The sequence below is a fragment of the Ursus americanus genome, chromosome 5 (genome assembly GCF_024610735.1).
Source record: "Ursus americanus isolate L20-20 chromosome 5, mUrsAme1.1.p, whole genome shotgun sequence".
Lineage (NCBI taxonomy): Eukaryota > Metazoa > Chordata > Mammalia > Carnivora > Ursidae > Ursus > Ursus americanus.
In genome coordinates, this window is record NC_142131.1 from 30,931,034 (window position 1) to 30,950,346 (window position 19,313).

Sequence of the window (19,313 nt, forward strand, 5' to 3'; positions counted from 1 at the left end):
AAAGTGTTGAAAACTGAAGTGACACTGGTGTCAAATGGTGAAGAAACTGGTCAATTCTATGCAAGAAAAAAAAGAACCTTGACCTATTCCTCATACATTATACTTAAAGTAACTCAAAATGGCCATAGATCTAAATGTAAAACACACAACTCTAAAAATTTTGCAAGGAAAATATGAGAAAATCTTCATGACAAGTTAGGCAAGTCATTCTTAGATATAACACAACACCCAGATTCATTTTTAAAATGCAGGTAAGTTGCACTTCATCAAAATTTAAAACTTTTGCTCTGTTAAAAGATAAACTACAGAGTATGAGAAAATATTTGCAAATCACAGATATAACAAAAGACTTGTATCCGGAATATATAAAGAACTCTCAAAACTCAACAGTAAGAAAACAAACAACCTTATTAAAAAAATGCTCAAAAGATTTGAATAGACACATCACCAAAGAAAATATACAAATGGTAAATAACACAAGAAAGTTGCTCGATATCCTTAGCCATTAAAGAAATGCAAATTAAAATCACAATGAGATGCCAATATATATGCATTAGAAAGGCAAACATTGAGGAGCAAACATGAAAGCTACAAGAGCCCATGAGGATGTGGGACAAATGGAGTTCTGTTACACTGCTGCTGGGAATGCAAGGCACAGCCACTAAAGAAAACAGTCTGGCAGCTTCTTGTATACAGCTTACTATACCACCCAGTAATCTCACTCCTAGGGCTTCATACTAGAGAAAAGAAAACCTATGCCTACATAAAACCGGTACACAAATGTTGATAGCACCTTTGTTTTGTTGTTGTTGTTTGTGAAAAAATTTACATTTAGATTTAGCCAGCCGGATTCAATTTAGATAACTCCAATTTTGTTGGCAATATCCAAAGCATCATCGTCAGGAGCCAGTTGAACATAGGCCTTCTTCTATCCATCGGGCCTGATCAAGGTGTTGACCTTGGCCCTGTCAATATCGTAGAGCTTCTTCACAGACTGTTTGATCTGGTGCTTGTTGGTCTTGACATCCACAAGGAACACAAGTGTGTTGCTGTCTTCTGTTTTCTTCATGCCTGACTCGGTAGTCAGGGGGAACCTGATGATGGCATAGCGGTCAAGCCTGTTTCTCCTGGAGGCGCTCTTCCGAGGATATTTGGGCTGCCTTTGGAGATGCAGTGTCATGGGCCATCAGAAGGTAGGTCATGTGCAGATCATCTTTTGTTTGTGACTGTGGATGCCTTTCAGCACTGCTTTCTTGGCCTTCAAACTCTTTGCTTTGGCTTCACCTTTGGGAGGGGCAGGGGCTTCCTTCTTAGCCCTTAGCACCATCTTCATGAAAGTGATAGCAGCTTTATTTGTAATAGTCAAAAATTGGAGACAACTCTAACGTCCTTAACAGGTGAATGCATAAATAAACCTGTGGCACATCTATATACTGAAATACTATTCGGCAATAAAAAGGGAGGAATTAGTGATGCGTATGAGTAAATCTCAGAGAGATTCAGCTGAGTGAAGAAGCCAGTGTCAAAAGGTTATGTTACATGATATCATTTATGCAGCATTCTCAAAAAGGCAAATTATGGAGATGGAGAAGAGGTCAGTGGTTTCCGGGGTGGGTAAATGTTTGACTACAAAGATGCAGCATGAGGAAATTTTCTGGGTGATGCAACTGTTCTGTATTTTGATTATGGTGGTGACTCCATGAATCTATACATGCATTAAAATTCATAGAAGTGTACACCAAAAAGAAAGAAAATTGTATGGTCAATTTAAAAATTAAAAAGTTACTATATCAGGGTTTCAACATCAAAATAAGAATAGACTGATGGCAATCCGGTCTTTTTTTTTTTTTTTAGATTTTATTTATTTATTTGACAGAGAGAGAGGCAGCGAGAGAGGGAACACAAGCAGGGGAAGTGGGAGAGGGAGAATCAGCCTTCCCACTGAGCAGGGAGCCCGACGCGGGGCTCGATCCCAGAACACTGGGATCATGACCCGAGCCGAAGGCAGATGCTTAACGACTGAGCCACCCAGGCGCCCCTGGCAATCAGGTCTATCACCAAATCATCTTTTGTAGGCTAACTAACATTGCAAAATAATCAAATAACAATTTCCAGACCCAAATAACATGTTAAGTACAATAACCATAATACAACTTATTACCCTCACAAAATTGGGGTGCTTTTGGTGCCAATTTTTAGTAAGGGGTACTTCTTCATTCTGATTCTATATCAATTAACTTGCCCACCAATCTCAGAGGAATAAAATGGAGAAGGATGTGCCCCACTGGTAAAACAAATTCATCATTATCATGTCTAGGCCATGTCTACACCAAAAAAACAAAACAAAACAAAACAAAAAACCAATAAGATGACCAACTGATTTGATCTGACTTCATTCATCATCTTCCAAAGATTTACTAAGCACAATCTAAACCCAGGCCCTGGAAGAATGAAAGTAAAGCGGTACAGAGCTTTATCTTCCAACAAGTCAATCCAGACAGAAAATACAATAGCCGTGTGAAAACCTTCTGAACACTTTAAGAACAATGGCCCATTTGATTAACTAAGAACCAGGAGCCACGGTCCATAGGATTCTAAAAACCAAGGCCATCATCTTTCATTCCCACTGGAGATGATGAATGTGATATTGGGTAGATCCAGCCCAAGTGATTTTCTTGCACCATGGTAAAGTAGTAAGTGAAATTGGGAAAAGTAGGGAGAAAATCCTTAGGGTGGATTTTGATATCAAGGCAGACAAATAGTTAAGCTGCTTTGGGGGTAACAGCATGGTCTCTGGAACCAGGTAAACCATGTTCAAAGCCTGCCTTCATCCCTTCTTAGATGCAATTCTTTGGGCAAGATATTTAACCTCTCTGTGTTAGGCTCTTCATATGAAAACTGTGTATTTTTAGTAACACTTTTCTTGCAAGGTTGGGAGACAAGATTGGGCACTAAATATCAAAGTCCTAAGACTAGTGCCCAGGACATAGTATGTACTTAATAAGCTTTATTAGAGTTCACACAGCAAAGTCAAGACTTATTGTCCCTGAGGCCAGTTAGCTTCTGTCCTCCATGTCCCAAATTATACTATAGGCAACCACCTTATTGTTACAAATGCATATTACTGGCCATAAGGTCAATATGAGAAAATAAGCAAAAGCCTAAGTCCTACAGGTAATGGGTAAACAATTTAGTTACCAAATACACCCTAAAGAGATCTTTCCAAAGTGAAAACTGAATTTGGAAATATTCTGTGTGTTTGTGAAGAAAAGATAACTGAAGTGCCAGATTTTCCCCATACACTGGTTATGCTCCAATCCATTCTACCAAATGAAGATGAGCTTACCTTATCAGCAACATCCACTCTTGCCTTGTGATTAAGCAAGAAATCCACCGCAGATAAATGATTTGTCCCCACCGCAAAATGCAGGGCTCTGCGGTTCATCTGAGGAAACATAATTTGTGTTTTCAGTCATCTAATTGATATTTAGCCTCTTTTTGATTCCTGTGTCTTAAACAGCCATAATTTTATATCATGTTTATATGTGTATGGCATAACCTGTGATTGATTATAACAGTGTAATGGATTTCCATTAAAAACTAAAAGTTGTAGGGGCGCCTGGGTGGCTCAGTTAAGCGTCTGACTTCAGCTCAGGTCATGATCTCAGGGTCCAGGGATCGAGCCCCGCATCAGGCTCTGTGCTCAGCAGGGAATCTGCTTGTCCCTCTCCCTCTCTGCCCCTTTACCTGCACTTGTTTTCTCTCTCACTCAAATAAATAAAATCTTTAAAAATAAATAAATAAAAAGTAATAGTTGTATTTTCTCTCATATGTAATTATTAATAATAGTAATTGTTTTCTGCTTAGAATATATTGATAATGCAAACAAAAATTTTTCTAGATGTTCAACCTGTATATGGTCTTTCTTCTGTAATTTTTTATATTGTTTATTTTACTTAAACTGCTTCAGAATGAAAGAAAGAAAGAAAGAAAGAAAGAAAGAAAGAAAGAGAAAGAAAAGAGAAAAGAAAAGAACAATGCAGACACAGAAAAAGAAAGCTATGACTATCTGTTGCTTCAAAGGAAAGCCAACAAGGTGCTCCTGGGATGTCCAGAGACAGTTCACTGTGTTTCAGAGGAGATGTTTTGCTTATAAGTAAAATACGTGTCAGATTTCCTATATTCTAGATACTGTTTTTGCTTCCAGAGAAGGTACCTGCACATGGATTTCCTCCTTTGTTTCAAATAAATAATTTATTGCAAAAATTAAATCTCTGATATCCTTGGTAGCAAAACCGATGATAAACGGAAGTGTGACAAAACATAAGCTACCCTGATATTGTCTGCAATTTAGATCTGTGTTCTGGTATGTCAAGCCAAAACAGCATCCAAGATAATTCAATAAAACCACTTATATATATATATTTTTTTTCATTTCTATCATCACAGATTTCAAGGTTCCTTAAAGTTACTTAAGGTTACTCATGCAAGTAACCATGTCAACAATTTGCTGTAAAGGGAACTAAAAGAAATGTCATTAGAAAGTATAACACAATTCATTGAGATTTGATGATATCTTGCCACAGTGACCATATGTTAAAGTGCCCCAATTGTGCCCTAAATGATGCTTCATTTAGCATTAAATCTCTCTAAAGACTTTAACATAAAAATACAGCTTAAAATATCAGAAAGTCTTGGGGTGCCTGAGTGGCTCAGTTGGTTAAGCATCTGCCTTCAGCTTGGGTCATGATCCCGGGGTCCTGGGATCGAGCCCCACGTGGAGCTCTCTGCTCGGTGGGGAGTCTGCTTCTTCCTCTCTCTCTCCCTCTATGCATTCTCTCTCTCTCAAATAAATAAATATTTTAAAAAATAAAATATCAGAAAGTTTTATGTGAAAAAATTTTAAATTATTATAAAAGTACATTAGAGAATCTATTTCCTGCTATTTGGAAAAATGATTATTGCTTTACTTATTCAACAATTTATCTAGATATTACTTTCAAAAGCCCCTGCTTACTTGTTTCTTTTTACTCCCTTCCTTCCTGATTCCTTTCCTTTTTGTTTCTGTTTTTGTTTGGTTTGTAAAATTGTTATGCTGCAAAATTTTGCTATTTTCTACTCTTTCTAGGATACCTATGGACAATGAATACTATATATAACCATAACACATCAGACATACACATGCATACAACAGACACATAGATTTCCATACACACGCAAACATATACCTCTCACATATACACATGCACAACCAGTAAACATCCTTCCACTGCATATGATGCATGACTTTGACCTCACTGTCTGGGACAGATCTATGTGTTGTGGAACGTAAAGTCTACACTCTTTAGGGAGCCCTCTTTAAAGCCATTGTCAAAAAGCTGAACTGATGGCAATTAAACTTTCTTTACTTTTTTAGATTTTACAAAACCATATAAGCATGAGAACACATTGCTAGAGCCCTCCCCAGTGCCTTGGAAGGGGTCTGTGCAAGTAGGGACACTAAAGCTTATCCTTCATTTAGCATTAAATCCACCTCTGTTACCCCATCCTTGATCCACTGCACAGATTGCCCTAAGCAATTAACACAGCCCCAAACCTGTCCGCTTTGATAAACCTTGCCCTGAAAAGCTGTCAGGAAATCTCTACAAAATCAAGTAGTTGGAAATTCATATTTCTAGTGGTAGACTTCTCTCCTAAACCCAGGCACTTGAAGAACAATAAAGTAAGAGCCAGGTTTTAGAAAAGGCCTAGCATGCAAAGGCACTATATTTCAAAACTGATAAAATACAAACCCACGCTCCTTTGGATTTTTAAATTTGGAGGGCAAACAACAAAGGACATCCCTGGAGAGAAAGCTGTGACGAAACCATGAAGCAAAATATGTTCTGCCTTTCCAGAATGTGTGAGGCCAGTGATCCACAGGCTGCAATCCAGGATCAAGTCCAGGCCCATAACCTTCACCATTGGCTTTACTGCCCACACACAGACTTTGCACAGATGCACATAGTGACTGTATATTTCCCCTCTGATAAGATAAATTAAAACACCCAAAACTTACTCCTCTGCTTGATTCCACATTTAGCTTATACATTCTGGAATTACCAACAACAGAGCTCTCCTTCACCTCATTCAGCACAATCATTTTCATTTTTATTACTATTTGAGTTGGACTGTATAAATCCAAACCACCCTTAGAGTACTCACTTGTCACATCTGTGACTTCTACTCACATTGTTCACAGCATTAATGTTAACCTTCTTTTCAAACAGCTTCTCCATAAGATCCAAATTATTGCTTTTCGCAGCATTCTGAAAGCTTCTCTCGTTTGGCAGTACTGAAAGCAAGCAAGCAAGCAAGCATGACTGAAGGAATTTAAGGGGGATGAAGAAAAAAATAAAGCAAACCTCATGTGGCAAACCTGGTAACTTAAAAAACTTGACACAACAGCCTTGAGCCTTTCACAATCTGCCAATCTGGACATAGGAACTCTGCATCAATATTTTACAGAGCTGTATTATCAAGATTCCACTTTGCGCTCACAATGCAAATGTTTTCACACCCTTAAAAATATTCCTGGTCCCAAACAAAACATCATTTCCAAGGACCACCCTGAAGTCAGCAATGTAGTATCTGCCTCTAGGAGGTCGGAGGGTGGCCATGGACTTTCTGGGTTTTTTTTTTCTTTAATAAAATGTCTGTATAAGATTAGACAGGCAGGAGCCCAAATGCTCCATACAAGTTTACAGAGATAAAACTGTTGTCTGCAGAAACTGCTGCAGATGCCAGGCCAGCAGAAACAAATCATTTAAATGTAGCACATCACATAAACATACACAAAGGCTAAAAGGGATGAACATGTTTTATTTTCATTTATTTAAAAAGAGATAGAAGCAGATTCATACCTACTATAAACATTACATATTAAAACACATATACACATTCCCGTGGCAGGGTTTATTAACTAGCCTAGAAAAGTATTTCGGGATTTATTGAGTTTTTTTAATAAGCAGGGGAACTGGGGGGCTTTCAGGGGACAACGACAATATTGGGGGATAAAGTCAGAACTGGAATGATCTGAAATCAACAAGAGACCATCTCTAAAAAGAAAGCCCTCTAAGAGAGGTTTTGTGGATGTGTTGCCAAGTAGTTTCCCAATAATAATAATAATAACAACAACAACACAAGCTGCCAAAGACTCTAGAATACTATCAAGTCTAATCAAAGACCAAGAGTATCTTCATGGGAGAAATATACATTCATTCTTTCTATCACCTGGATCCCCCTCTTGCCTTCTCCTGTGGTTCCCACTCTAAATGACTTCAACATCCACACAGATGACAAATCCCACACCCTGGTCTCCCAGTTCTCTGACTCCCTCATGTAGAATAATCTTCGCTCCACCTGGTCTCAGCCACCCAATTTCAACATACTCTTGACATCACTATCAAAAACTACATTACCTCTGACATCTTTAAGAATCCCACCGTCTGACCACCACCACATCCATCCCACTCAACTGCTCTAGTTCTCCCAGTCCTGAAATTCTGCAACCTCATCAAGTCCTCCAATCTACTGTTCTTATCAGCTTTTCCTATTATTCATCCCTTATCCCCTTACTCCACCCCTCACCCAGTTTAGATCCACATCTGAAATTGCTTCTATACAAACACCTTTACCTCCCTTGCCACTCTCTCTCCTCGTCAGCCCAGCTGGCAGAATCCTAATTCTGAGACTAAACCCAGCTGCTATCTGTTCCGTTTCTGCACCTGAACAGCTGAAGAGTACTGGAGAAAAACACACAACTGTGCTGAGACAAGGCTAGTGCTCATCCATATCTGGTTCTCCCCTCCTATCTGAATACATGGATATGTACACATCCCAGTCTGGGTGCAGTGAAGGTCAGGTCTGTCCCCTGGACTGAAAGCTGAAATGATGGTACGTTACTTGGGACAGAGTTGATGACAAACTCCTGTGTCACCTTCCAGGTGCTCTCTTCCCGTTTAATCAACCCTGGAAGCCATGTGTTTAAATGCAGTGTTGTAGATGGACTGTAATCCCTCAAAATTTACATGTTGAAGTTTTAAGCCCCAGTACCTCAAAATGTGACTATATTTGGTGATAGGGTCTTTCAGAAAGTAATTAAAATGAGGTCATTAGGGTGGGCTCTAATCCAATATGAGTGGTGTCCTTAGAGGAAATTTGGATACAGATATGACACATGAAAGACCACATGGAGACACTGGGAGGAGATGGCCAACAAAAAACCAAGGAAAGAGGTCTAAGGGGAAACTAATTCTGCTAACATCTTGACCTAGGATTTCTAGACTCAAAAACTGAGACAAATCTTTTTGTTTAAGCCACCCAGCTTACTTTATTACAGCATCCCTAGCAAACTAATGCAAAGGGTCACACGATGGCAGTGCCTCAATCAGCTCGGTACTGGGAGACAAATATTCATGGGCCTCTTATGTTTCTGTACATGTTTTTTTTTTTTTCTTTTTTAAAGATTTTATTTATTTGACAGATCATTTCTAAATCATTTCTAATTTCTTGAAAACCACAAACTATCCAAATTTATTCAAGATTATATAGATAACCTGAATAATACTATAACTAATAAAGGAATGGAATTTGTAATTTAAAATAATTTAAAAAGAAATCTTCATGCCCTTAAAAAACATTCTCGATGTGCATTTTTAAAAAAGAAGAAAGAAATCCTCATGCCCAGATAGTTTCACTAGTGAATTCTACCCAACATATAAAGAATAACACCAAATCTATACCACCTCTTCCATAACAGACAAGAGGAAAAACTTCCCATCTTATAAGATCAGCATTTCCTTCATTCTAGAACAAAAGACATTGTAAGAATAGAAAACTACAAACCAATATCCCTCATCAACATAGATCAGAACTCCTCGAGTAACATTATCAAATCAAATCCAGTGATACATAAAAAGTATAACACACCAAGTGAGGTTTATCCTGAGAACACAAGACTAGTTCACTATTTGAAAACCAAGCAGTGTAATCTACCATACAAGTAGTCTAAAGAAGAAAAACTACATGATCAATTGATAACATTTTAGCATTTAAAAAAATTCAACATCCATTTATGACTAAAAACAAAAACAAAAACCCCTCCAGCAAAGTGGGAATAGAAGGGAACTTCCTCAACCTGATAAAGAACATGTACAAAAAACTGACAGCTAGCATCATAATCATAAAAGTTTCAATGCTTCCTTTGCTCAGGAACAAACGGAAATGTCCACTCTCACTCTTCTAAACATTGTGCTGGAAGCCAGTACAGTATAGCAGTAAAATAAATTAAAAGGCGTACAGATTGGCAAGAAATCAAAGTGTCTCTAGTTGCAAGCAATTTGATTATCTCCAGATAAAACCCCAAAGGAATGTACAAAGCAGCTACAGAACTAATAAATGAGTTTAGCAAAGTTGTAGGATACGATGACAACACATGAAAATCAATCATATTTCTATATACTGGCATCAACAAAGAGAAACCAAAATTTTGGTTGAAACAGGATGTCCAAACAAAAAAATTTGAACCTTGATGTAAACTTCATACCTTATATACAAATTAACTCAAAACAGATCACAGATGTAAATGTAAAACATAAACCTATAAACCTTTTAGAAGAAAACACAGGAGCTGGGGTTGGGCTATGTGGCCACCACAGCAATTATCACTACCTTAAAAGATCTTCCTCACTTACTCGCTCACTTGTTTTACCATCTTTCATCCCTCCACCCAAACCAGAACGTGGACAGTCATGCTCTCTCTGCATATTCACACCTAAAATACGTCTAGTAAACCGCAAACTCTTGAGAATATTTCTAGATGTATGAACGGACGGATGGATGAACTAATTGAACACTGTTAAGGAACTGGTGCTGTTAACTGCTTTGAAATCATTCTCAACTTTCGAAGACAAACTTTAACAATGTCCCTCAGTTTATGCTCTAAGTTCATTCTCAAAGAGGCACAGAAGACCCATCCCATGCTTTAAAAACCTAAGCACAGAAAGATGAAGTGATTCAAAGTCACACTGTAAATCACTGCGTGAGTCAGGATAGAGGAGATAACACCACCTGAAACTCTTTTCCTTATTTGCAATAGGGCTTAATCATTTCTTCAAAAACCCTCTTCCTTAAGCTGAAAGAGCAGCTCCTTCCTTCCAACCACAGTACAGGTTTCACCTGAAATAAAACAGCCTGAGTCAAAACTTGGGCCGGGGGCCGGGAGCGCCAAGGGGCAAACCAGCGCACAGCTGATGCGGCGGCGGAGCGTGGGCGCCCAGCTCCCGCGGCGTCCTGAGGCGGCGCCGCCGCACCTTCCACACGAGCCCCCGCCGCCCTGCCCGGCCGCCCCCCGCCCCTGCCCCCCCCCCCCGGCGTCGCCACCGCGCGGTCTGCAGCCCGCCTCCTCGAACTCACAGAGCTCGTGGCCCGCCGCCGCCTCGTCCTCTCGAGGCCCCTCCCGCTTCGGGACCCAGGGACGGCCCGCCGCACCCCTCAGGTCTACCCGAAGGCCCTTCACGGCCGCGGCCGCCATTTGCAGCTCCCTCGCGGCCGCCCGGCGACCCGGGAGGCTTGGGGAGGGGTCCATCTGTGCCCGGCGCCCGCAGAAAGCGGGAAGGCACGGTGGGGCCGCGGCCTTTTCCCTGCGGCGGCCTGTCAGCTGGCCCCGGTTCTCCTGCCCCGCCCAGCTCGGCCGCCGGGGAGGGACCACCTGCAGGTGTGGCCTGTGCGGTCTTAGGATCTCTTTTCACCTGAGGGAAAGCGCTCTGAGAGAACGCCCAGCTCACACTTGAGTTCTTTGTACAACTTTGAGAAACGCCGAGACTGGATTTACAACACCACTATGAGAACTTCAATATTAAATCATTTCTAAATGGGCTTCCAGAATTTTCTTTTGAATAAAGTAAGACTCTCAAATTCTTCTCTGAAGGTGTAAACCTTGGTATTCCATTTTATTTTTTAAAGATTTTGTTTCAGAGAGAGAGAGAGCACGAGTGCGGGAGGGGTGGAGGAAGAGGGAGACAATCTTAAGCAGACTCCCCAATAAGCGTGAGACCCAGGTGGGGCCCGATTTCAGGATCCTGAGATCATGACCGCAGCCAAAACCAAAAGTCAGATGCTTAACAGACTGAGCCACCAAGGCTCCCCTTTGATATCCCATTTTAACCCAGCCATAACCTATTGGACTCCCCATCCTAGGAATTATTTTCTTCTTAGTGGTTTATGAAACAAAAAATTGATTAAATACAGGATTCTAGGCAACCATGTGCCTAGCTAAAATAATATTCTAATAATACTAAGAAGTAGAATATTGAAGGACAACCAGGACTCTGCCCTGAATCCACCACACCCAAGCACAGTGGGTTTGATGCATTACAAAACAAAACAAAGTAAAACTATGGCACATCTCACACCAGTGGATGGTTTCAGAGGTCAAATAGGAAGGTTAGCACATTCTAGGAGTGAAAAAAAAATTAAGTCCTCATAAAACAGAACTAGATTTGACTCTAGAACTGACCCACCCTTTTACACACACACACACACACACACACACACACACACACACGCACACACACAGAGGCATAAGAATATTAGAAGAGCATTGTCTAATGGTTTAAAGAGAAATAAACTAATGAAAACTGAGAAATGGGTTGGATGAGATTAGGCAACTGATGAGGACTTGACAAAAAGAATGAAAAGAAGTGGACATTTTCAAGAGGTCCTACAAGGGTAGGCAGAATTCAATAGACAAGGGTTTGGCATAAGCTGTGTGTGTACACACATATATAACGTATGTATATCTATGTATATACACACATACAATGTATGTATTTCTATGTATATGAATGTATTACGAGTTTGAAGTCATAAAAAACTTAAGAGACTGGGTTAGAAGGGTTAACATTATTTGCCTCTGAATTTTCTTCTGTCTCTCTGAGCAATAATTAGGAAATAAGACTTGTCATTAAAAAAAAAAAGACTGTCATAAATTACCTCACATTTGTAAGGAGAACAGTTCAATATTATGGTTTCCTTAACAAATGGAGTTATGTTTCCAATACTCACCATAATAAATTTGAGTTTATCTTGAACTGTTAATCCAACTGTTTCGCTTTGTATTACAAAGTGATTATCCCTTAATTATACAATAAAAGGACAGTTTTTGCTCCAGGGAAATAAACACCATTTCTCTGTGAAGTTCATTAAAATCTTACCAGCATCAGGTATGTTCAAATGTAGTACTACTTTTCAAAATGATACATTATTTTAAAAAATAAATCACTCTAGGCACCAAGTACAGTTTTCCAAAATGGAATATTTCCTCAGAAAGCATTTTTTAAGCCTTAGGTTAAACAGTACTTTTTGGAGCCTTCTTCCAAATACTTCCAAGCCACCCAAAAGGCCATAGTAATAAAATGTATAAAGCAAGCCATTATCCAATAAAGGGAAAGATGCAATTCCTTCTTTCTGGAAGGCCCATCCCTTCAGGCCCAGCTTGAGGGCAGCCACCTACATCAGCCACCACCTTTTCTTCCCAGAGAAAGACAGTAAGATAGTAATAGACACCACTCTTTGGTTACATATGATTTATTCATTTATAGGTCATCAAATAATAGTAACATTAAGTGCCAGGCCATATACTTCACACTAGAATTCAGAGATCAGTGAAAGACAGCCAGGATCTCTAGCAGCCTGCAATCTAGTGGGACAAGACTGCGGCAAAGCCATAGCACAGAATGTTTCATTGTCTCATAGAGAAATAGGAGCACAAAGAAGTGACTGATCAGTTTTCCCAGAGGGCAGGGACCCTCTCTTGAAGGTGGCCCCTGGGCTGAGTTGAAAGATGAATAGTTGTGTATGGTGGGAGAGAGAGCAAAGTTGTGTTTGGTGGGAGAGACAGTGCATGTCCAGGAAGCACATTCTGCACAGAGGGAGCAACCATGCACCATACCAGAAGGGAGAAATAGCTTGGTCTATTCAGTAAACTATAAGCTATGCAGTGTGTGAGCTGACTGGCCTTGAATGCCAAGCCTGTGTTTGGCATGTATCATGGATAATGGTATGTGGGTGCTGGCTTGTATTGGCTTGCAAACGCAGATTGTTAAATTTTCAGGACTTTTGTGAACTGGCTTTTTATTATGATTTCAGTCACATATGAACAGGAGTATATAAAATATATATATGTACAGTTTAAAGAATATTTTTAAGGTAAACCTTTATGCAGTCAACCGCCTAAGAAATAGAACACTGTCAGCATCCCTGCAGCTCTATGTACCATTCCCCAATCACATTTCCCTATCTCCCCACAGAGGAAATCATCGTAACTTTTGAGACAATAACATACTTGCTTTTCTTAATAATCTTATTTATACGGATAAATCCTTAAAATAACAGCTTTAACTGTTTTGAACTTTATGTAAATGTATTCATGCTGATGGCATACTATGACTTGTCATCTATGACTTACTTTACTCCAGATTGTTCATGATACTCATCTACTTTCTTTTTTTAAAAGATTTTATTTATTTGAGACAGAGAGAGAGTGAGAGCGCATGAGTGGGGCAAGGGGCAGAGGGAGCAGGACGAGCAGACTCCCCGCTGAGCAGGGAGCCTGATATGAGGCTCCATCCCAGGACCCTGAGATCACGACCTGAGCTGAAGTCAGGTGCTTAACTGACTGAGCCCCCGAGTAGATATTCCTCTACTTTCTGATTAGCTATTTCCTTCATTTTTACCACTGTGTAGAATTCTATTGCTTGAATATACATGAATATACAATGGTAGAATTAAATTTACATTTATTTCCCATGTTTTGCTATTATAATGCTGCTAAGAGCATTCTTGTACATACTTCCTAAGGAACATGTTCAGTAGTTTTCCCAAGACATTGTATCAGGGCTCTGGAAGGAAAAAAAATTATATTTTGAGATGAGTTTTAAAAAAGGACCATTTACAAAGATGTGGGGAAACACAAAAGATACTGTAGCACCCCAAAACTAATAAGAGCAAGGCTCTGTTGCCACCCCTCAGCTGAAGGGGTGAGGGAAGGAAAGGATTATCAGAACCTGAAGAGAAGGGGCACCTGGCTGGCTCAGTTGGAGGAGTGTACAACTCTTGATCTCCGGGTCGTGAGTTGGAGCCCAACATTGGGTGCAGAGATTACTTAAATAAAGCTTAAAAAAAAAAACCCAAAAAACTAGAGAGAGAGGAGAGAACACAGTATAAAAAACTTGTGACTTTTGATCAAGGACCCTAACCAGCTCTAGATGATCATATAATAAGGTACATGTGGGAATAAATACCCAACTTCATCTTTTCTCCCTGAAATCTGTAGTGGTCCCCCCATTGCCATGGCCCCTTACTGGACATAAAGCAGGGTCAAGGGTCAAGAGTAAATCTGGAGAGCAAATGGAAGATAACCAGCAAAGGTGTTTATTTAGGAGTACAATTGCTGGGCTGTTAAATGTACACATCTTCAATTTTACTGAAGAAAGGCAAACTGTTTTCCAAAGTGATTGTCTTCAAAGCAGAGTTCAAATTGCTCCACATCACCACCAAAATTTAATAACATTGGATCTTTTCATTTTTGTGAAGCTGTTAGGGGTGTAATGATAGCGCTTTGCGGTTTTTTCATTTCCCTATTACTAAAATGGCTGAGAATGTTTTCATGTTTCCTGGCCATTTGGATTTCTTTTTATGTAAAGTGACATTTAAAGTCATTTGTCCAAATTTCTACTAGCTATCTGTCTTTTTCTTACTAATAACTAGGAATCATTTATATCCTTTGGATTATATATTCTGGGTACTAGTTTGGGGCCAGTTACATGTGTCACAAATACATTCTTCCAGGTGGCGCCCCATATTTTGACCCTCTAAGTAGATAAGATCATAGATGCTTGTTCTTTGTAGTTTTGCTCTATTTCCTAAGAATACCCCAAAGCAAAATAATAAAAAGTAGATGAGTTGGAAACATTAGATAAAACAGAAAAGAATGTGGAGAGAATTCAGGGCAAAGAGAACGAAAGAGGAATCAGAGGTGGGAAAAGAGTACAAAAGTAAGGAAACCATTTTTATTGGCTCAAATATTAATTAAATATTTGCAATTTTATTTTAAATTATTATTAAATTATTATTAAATATTACTAAATGATAACAGTCAATTAAATGAATCATCTAAATGAAAATAATTTCATAATTACTCTAAAGTTGAAAACACAATAAAAATAAACCCGAGGCCAGCTAGGAACAACTAAATATGATGCTATTAACTTTTCAATATATTAAAGCAGTGCTTCACTGAACTTATTTTGTACAGAATTTAGATACGTAAACCACACAATCAAAACCCACAGCTCTACAACTCTGAATTTGCAATAGCATATGATAATATCAGGCCTGAGACTGCCATGATACTAAACCTAAATACTAAACCTAATTTTAAACAATCTAGTAATTTCAAGTCAAGTTACCACTTTGGCCAAAGGCTGTGTGAGATCCTAATTTAACCTATTCCTAAAATATTATGTCTTCATAAACTTAGATAATGAGCTATAAAATATGAAAGGAAAAGAGAAAACAAAAATATAAGAGACAAAAAATTCAGTTCCTTAAAGGAGTAACAAAAAATGGTTTCCATCTTCATGTTTCCATTAAATAACTTTTTTGGGAAAAAATTGTATTAATAGCACAAAAGTACTTGGAGTAACTAAGCTAATAAGTATTCAGTTTTCTTCTTTCATGAATATTAAAAAATGTGATAGAAATATAGCTAAGATAAATGAGATATTTTAATACACATTAATCTTTTGTATTGCACACTTTGAGTGTACAATTTATTCTTTTTTATAGATCTGTGTAAAGTATAAACATAACCCTCAAGAAATGATATCCCACTATTCTAAAGCCCTACAAAGAAATTTAACTACCTTGAATCTTAGACTAAATATTTTTAAAGTGAACCATGTGCTTATTCAGAAGATAAAGGAATTCTAAGTAAAAAAAAATCAAATGGATAATCCTATTTTAAACAATTCTTTTAACACAGAAAATAATACTGAGATCCTATTTTCCTGAAGGTAACAAAACCTTCATCCTTGTTCTGCCAAGCTAATATTCTTCATAGAACTCATGATAAATATTAATTATGAATACTCATGAGGTATCTGAAGACACTAGGAGACAAAAAAATGAATATACAAAGTTGTAGAAGGTACTAAAACAAATATAGCAGTCCAGTACCAACAAAGTGGTTACGTGCTGAAAAATTTTTCTTTTTTTAAAGATTTTTTTTGCTTATTTTAGAGAGAGAGAGAGAGAGCGCACAAGCATGAGGAGGGGCAGAGGGAGAGGGAGAGATTCTCAAGCAGACTTCCCACTGAGTATAGAGCCCCATGTGGGGCTCGATCTCAGGACCCTGAGATCATAACCTGAGCTGAAATCATGAGTCAGATGCTTAACCTTAACCGACTAAGCCACCCAGGTGCCTCAGTGCTGAAAAATTCTTATGCTAAACTAGGCTTGTGTAAACCTCTGAGAGCCCTTATAAATATGTTTCTATATTCACTATAAAACATGATAAAGAAACAAATCACTTTCTGATTCCATTCCTAATTTCTCATTTTAAAATTATCTCTAATAGGACTGATTTCTGACTGATGTATAATAGAAGTGAAATTCTCGTGGTTATCTCGAAGGTGTTTACAAAAGTTATTTAGTGCATGTTCCAAATCCATAGAAAAGAAATGTCATTTGGGAAGGAATTATTGCACTTGCCTTTCACTACATGAATCTGTAAACTTAATGAAGAAGAAGTTTTCATTGATTATAAAATAAAAAGTTTCTATTAAGAATAAAATGTTCAATGATAAAATGTTCAATGTTCATTTAAAAAATACATCAAGAGTATGTCTGGGATTGTTCGGTTTTGTTTTCTTTGATGCTGAGTACTTTGTCATCAATCCCGGCCTGGAACAGAAAAGAACACACAGTTAAAATGCAGGAAGATATTTTTTAAAATGTTTTTCAAATCACTGATTTTTAAAATTTTACTTGATTTATAAGAGCAAATTTTAACATCTCCTAAAAATTAGACCTCAAAATATAACAATTATATAGCCATCTCTGTTAAAACTCAAATTAACCATACCTTTTTGGTTTTGTTGCAGTCTTCTGCACTCTGCCTGAGTTATCTTTAGAGGAAGAAAAGCCAAGAAGTTTCATAATGAACAACATGAAATAATTAAAAAGCTGTATAAAAATCTAAAAAGTTAAAGTTGATTGATTGGAGATAATAAAAACTTCCTTAGTACTATAGTTCATATTTAGACCCACCAAAAACTAACTTTATTGCATAATTTCTTTATAATTTACTTATTTTATTAGTATTACACTTAATTTTACTTTTGAAGTTGGGCTAGAGTCAGACTACCAAAAAACAATTTAAACAGGCTTTCTGGCTGTGCAATTACAGTTAATCTACCACTGTGCCTTAGCAAAAGTTCTCTGAAGGAATTTCTTTCTTTCTTTTTTTTAAATTGAAGTATAGTTGACACACAATGTTCTATTAGTTTCAGGAGCAGAACATAGTGATTGAACAAGTTTATACATTATGCTATGCTTACCACAAGTGTAGCTGCCATCTGTTACCACACAGTGCTATGACAATACCATTGACTATATTCCCTGAGCTGTACCTTTTATCCCTGTGACTTTTTCATTCCACGGGAATTTTGCCTTTGATTAGATTACTTAGCTCCCCAAATCTTTGAGTTCGTTCTGTGCTAAATCAAGCCCAGAACAGTTTTCCCAAAATTTAAAATCTATTGGCTTCAGTTAATTCTAACCTATGCTAAGGTAACGAACATTTCCCTAAATGGTGGCATACACAACCTACCCCTTTAATAGTATGTGCTTTAGATTTAACAACAATCTTAATTTTAATAAAACATTCCTAGAAGATCGGGTTCTTTAAAATGACTGCAAACTCACCAGTACTTTTGGTGCTTTCTCTGGGTTGGTTAGCTAGATTAACTTTATCCTTTCTCAGTTCCTGGATAATGCCTTTATTTAAGCATACATCCACATGCACATTGAACAGGGTAAGATCTGAAGTCTTTTGTTCTAGGTTACAAACAGGACAAACTAGAGCTTGGTCTGTTATCACTTCATGTAAATAAGGCTGGGAGGATTCTAGTCGACTTAATGACCCAGTATCTTCCAATGAAACAGTAGAGGAAGAATTGTGACAACGTTCCTCAATATTAAATGAGTTGCTTGGAAGACTAGGGCATTCCTCTTTGCGGTGCTTTTCACTTAGACCACCTACACTTTCTGCTTCAGGTGGATTATCTTCAGTCTCTACTAGCTCTGCACAATCTACTGAACTGATTTCTGAATTCTTCTGATGGGTTTCATAATCCTGCTTCTCATGGAGTGAGAAAGAAGGATGTACATTTTCTTTCTTGTTAATTTCTGTAGAGGAAGGATGTGAACATGGGAACACACTGGAGTTTTCACTGATCAAAGATCCATCAAGACATGCATCTACATGTTTATTAAAGGCTTCCAGACTGATGCTTCTTTGCTCCCTAAAGCAAATTGGACAGGTAAATATCTGAGAGTGATTTGAATTCTCCGATGTTTCTAAATTCTCATTCATCTTCTTCTTTAAAACTTGAAATGAATGTGATGTCCGTAAACTTTGTTTATCCACAGCTTCACATTTAAATGTGTCTTCGTGGCTCCATTTCCTTTCTGATCGCTTTTTATCAAAGAAACTCTTCTTATGAGATATTTCTAGAGGTTTTAGAAACTGATCTTTGTCAGTTTTCTCTAGTATATACCCAGCAGCTGACAGAGTTTGGTTTCCAGCCTGTAAGAACCCAATAATGCTCCTTTGTTGGTGTTTTTTGTCTTCTTCATTGGGAAAACTGGATAACCGTATACCTAAATTAAACCAACCACAATTAATTTCTTAACAAAGTCAATTCACTCATAATGCATAACAATATTTTGCATAATATTGTCATGACATATATACAAAAGGATGTTTAGAGAAAAATAATAAGCAATACTGCATATTTTCTGAATTAAAATATACTTTTTCAAAATGAGTACTTCGCATGAAATTTACCTTCCTTTATAAAACAGGGTTTCACTAAATAGTATCTGTTGGAGTTGGCATGATTATGTAAGTCTTTCAACTAGTATCTGACACAATATACCATTAAATACCAACTAACTGGAGTCAACTTTATAGACTCTAGCTCATTTTC

The 19,313-nt window shown here is 38.0% G+C and overlaps 2 protein-coding genes and 1 pseudogene across 3 annotated transcripts in view; all 3 read right to left on the minus strand.

The window, feature by feature from the left end:
* The window catches only part of ANKDD1B (ankyrin repeat and death domain containing 1B), a 54,175-nt gene extending 43,481 nt beyond the window's left edge, over positions 1-10,694 (minus strand). The window contains 3 exon segments of the mRNA XM_045809864.2: positions 3,347-3,445; positions 6,231-6,334; positions 10,456-10,694. Coding sequence (XP_045665820.2) covers positions 3,347-3,445; positions 6,231-6,334; positions 10,456-10,627 — 375 coding nt within the window. The 5' untranslated portion in view covers positions 10,628-10,694.
* Positions 494-1,723, minus strand: LOC123800263 (large ribosomal subunit protein uL23 pseudogene; annotated as a pseudogene).
* Positions 10,695-12,621: 1,927 nt separating the features above from the next.
* Positions 12,622-19,313, minus strand: part of POLK (DNA polymerase kappa) — a 65,045-nt gene continuing 58,353 nt past the window's right edge. For both annotated transcript variants that reach the window (XM_045809732.2, XM_045809733.2), the window contains 3 exons: positions 18,028-18,984; positions 17,186-17,228; positions 12,622-17,004 (listed from right to left, as the gene is read on the minus strand). In XM_045809732.2, the coding sequence (XP_045665688.1) occupies positions 16,920-17,004; positions 17,186-17,228; positions 18,028-18,984 (1,085 nt within the window). In that variant the 3' untranslated portion in view covers positions 12,622-16,919. The remainder of the gene's footprint in view (positions 17,005-17,185; positions 17,229-18,027; positions 18,985-19,313) is intronic.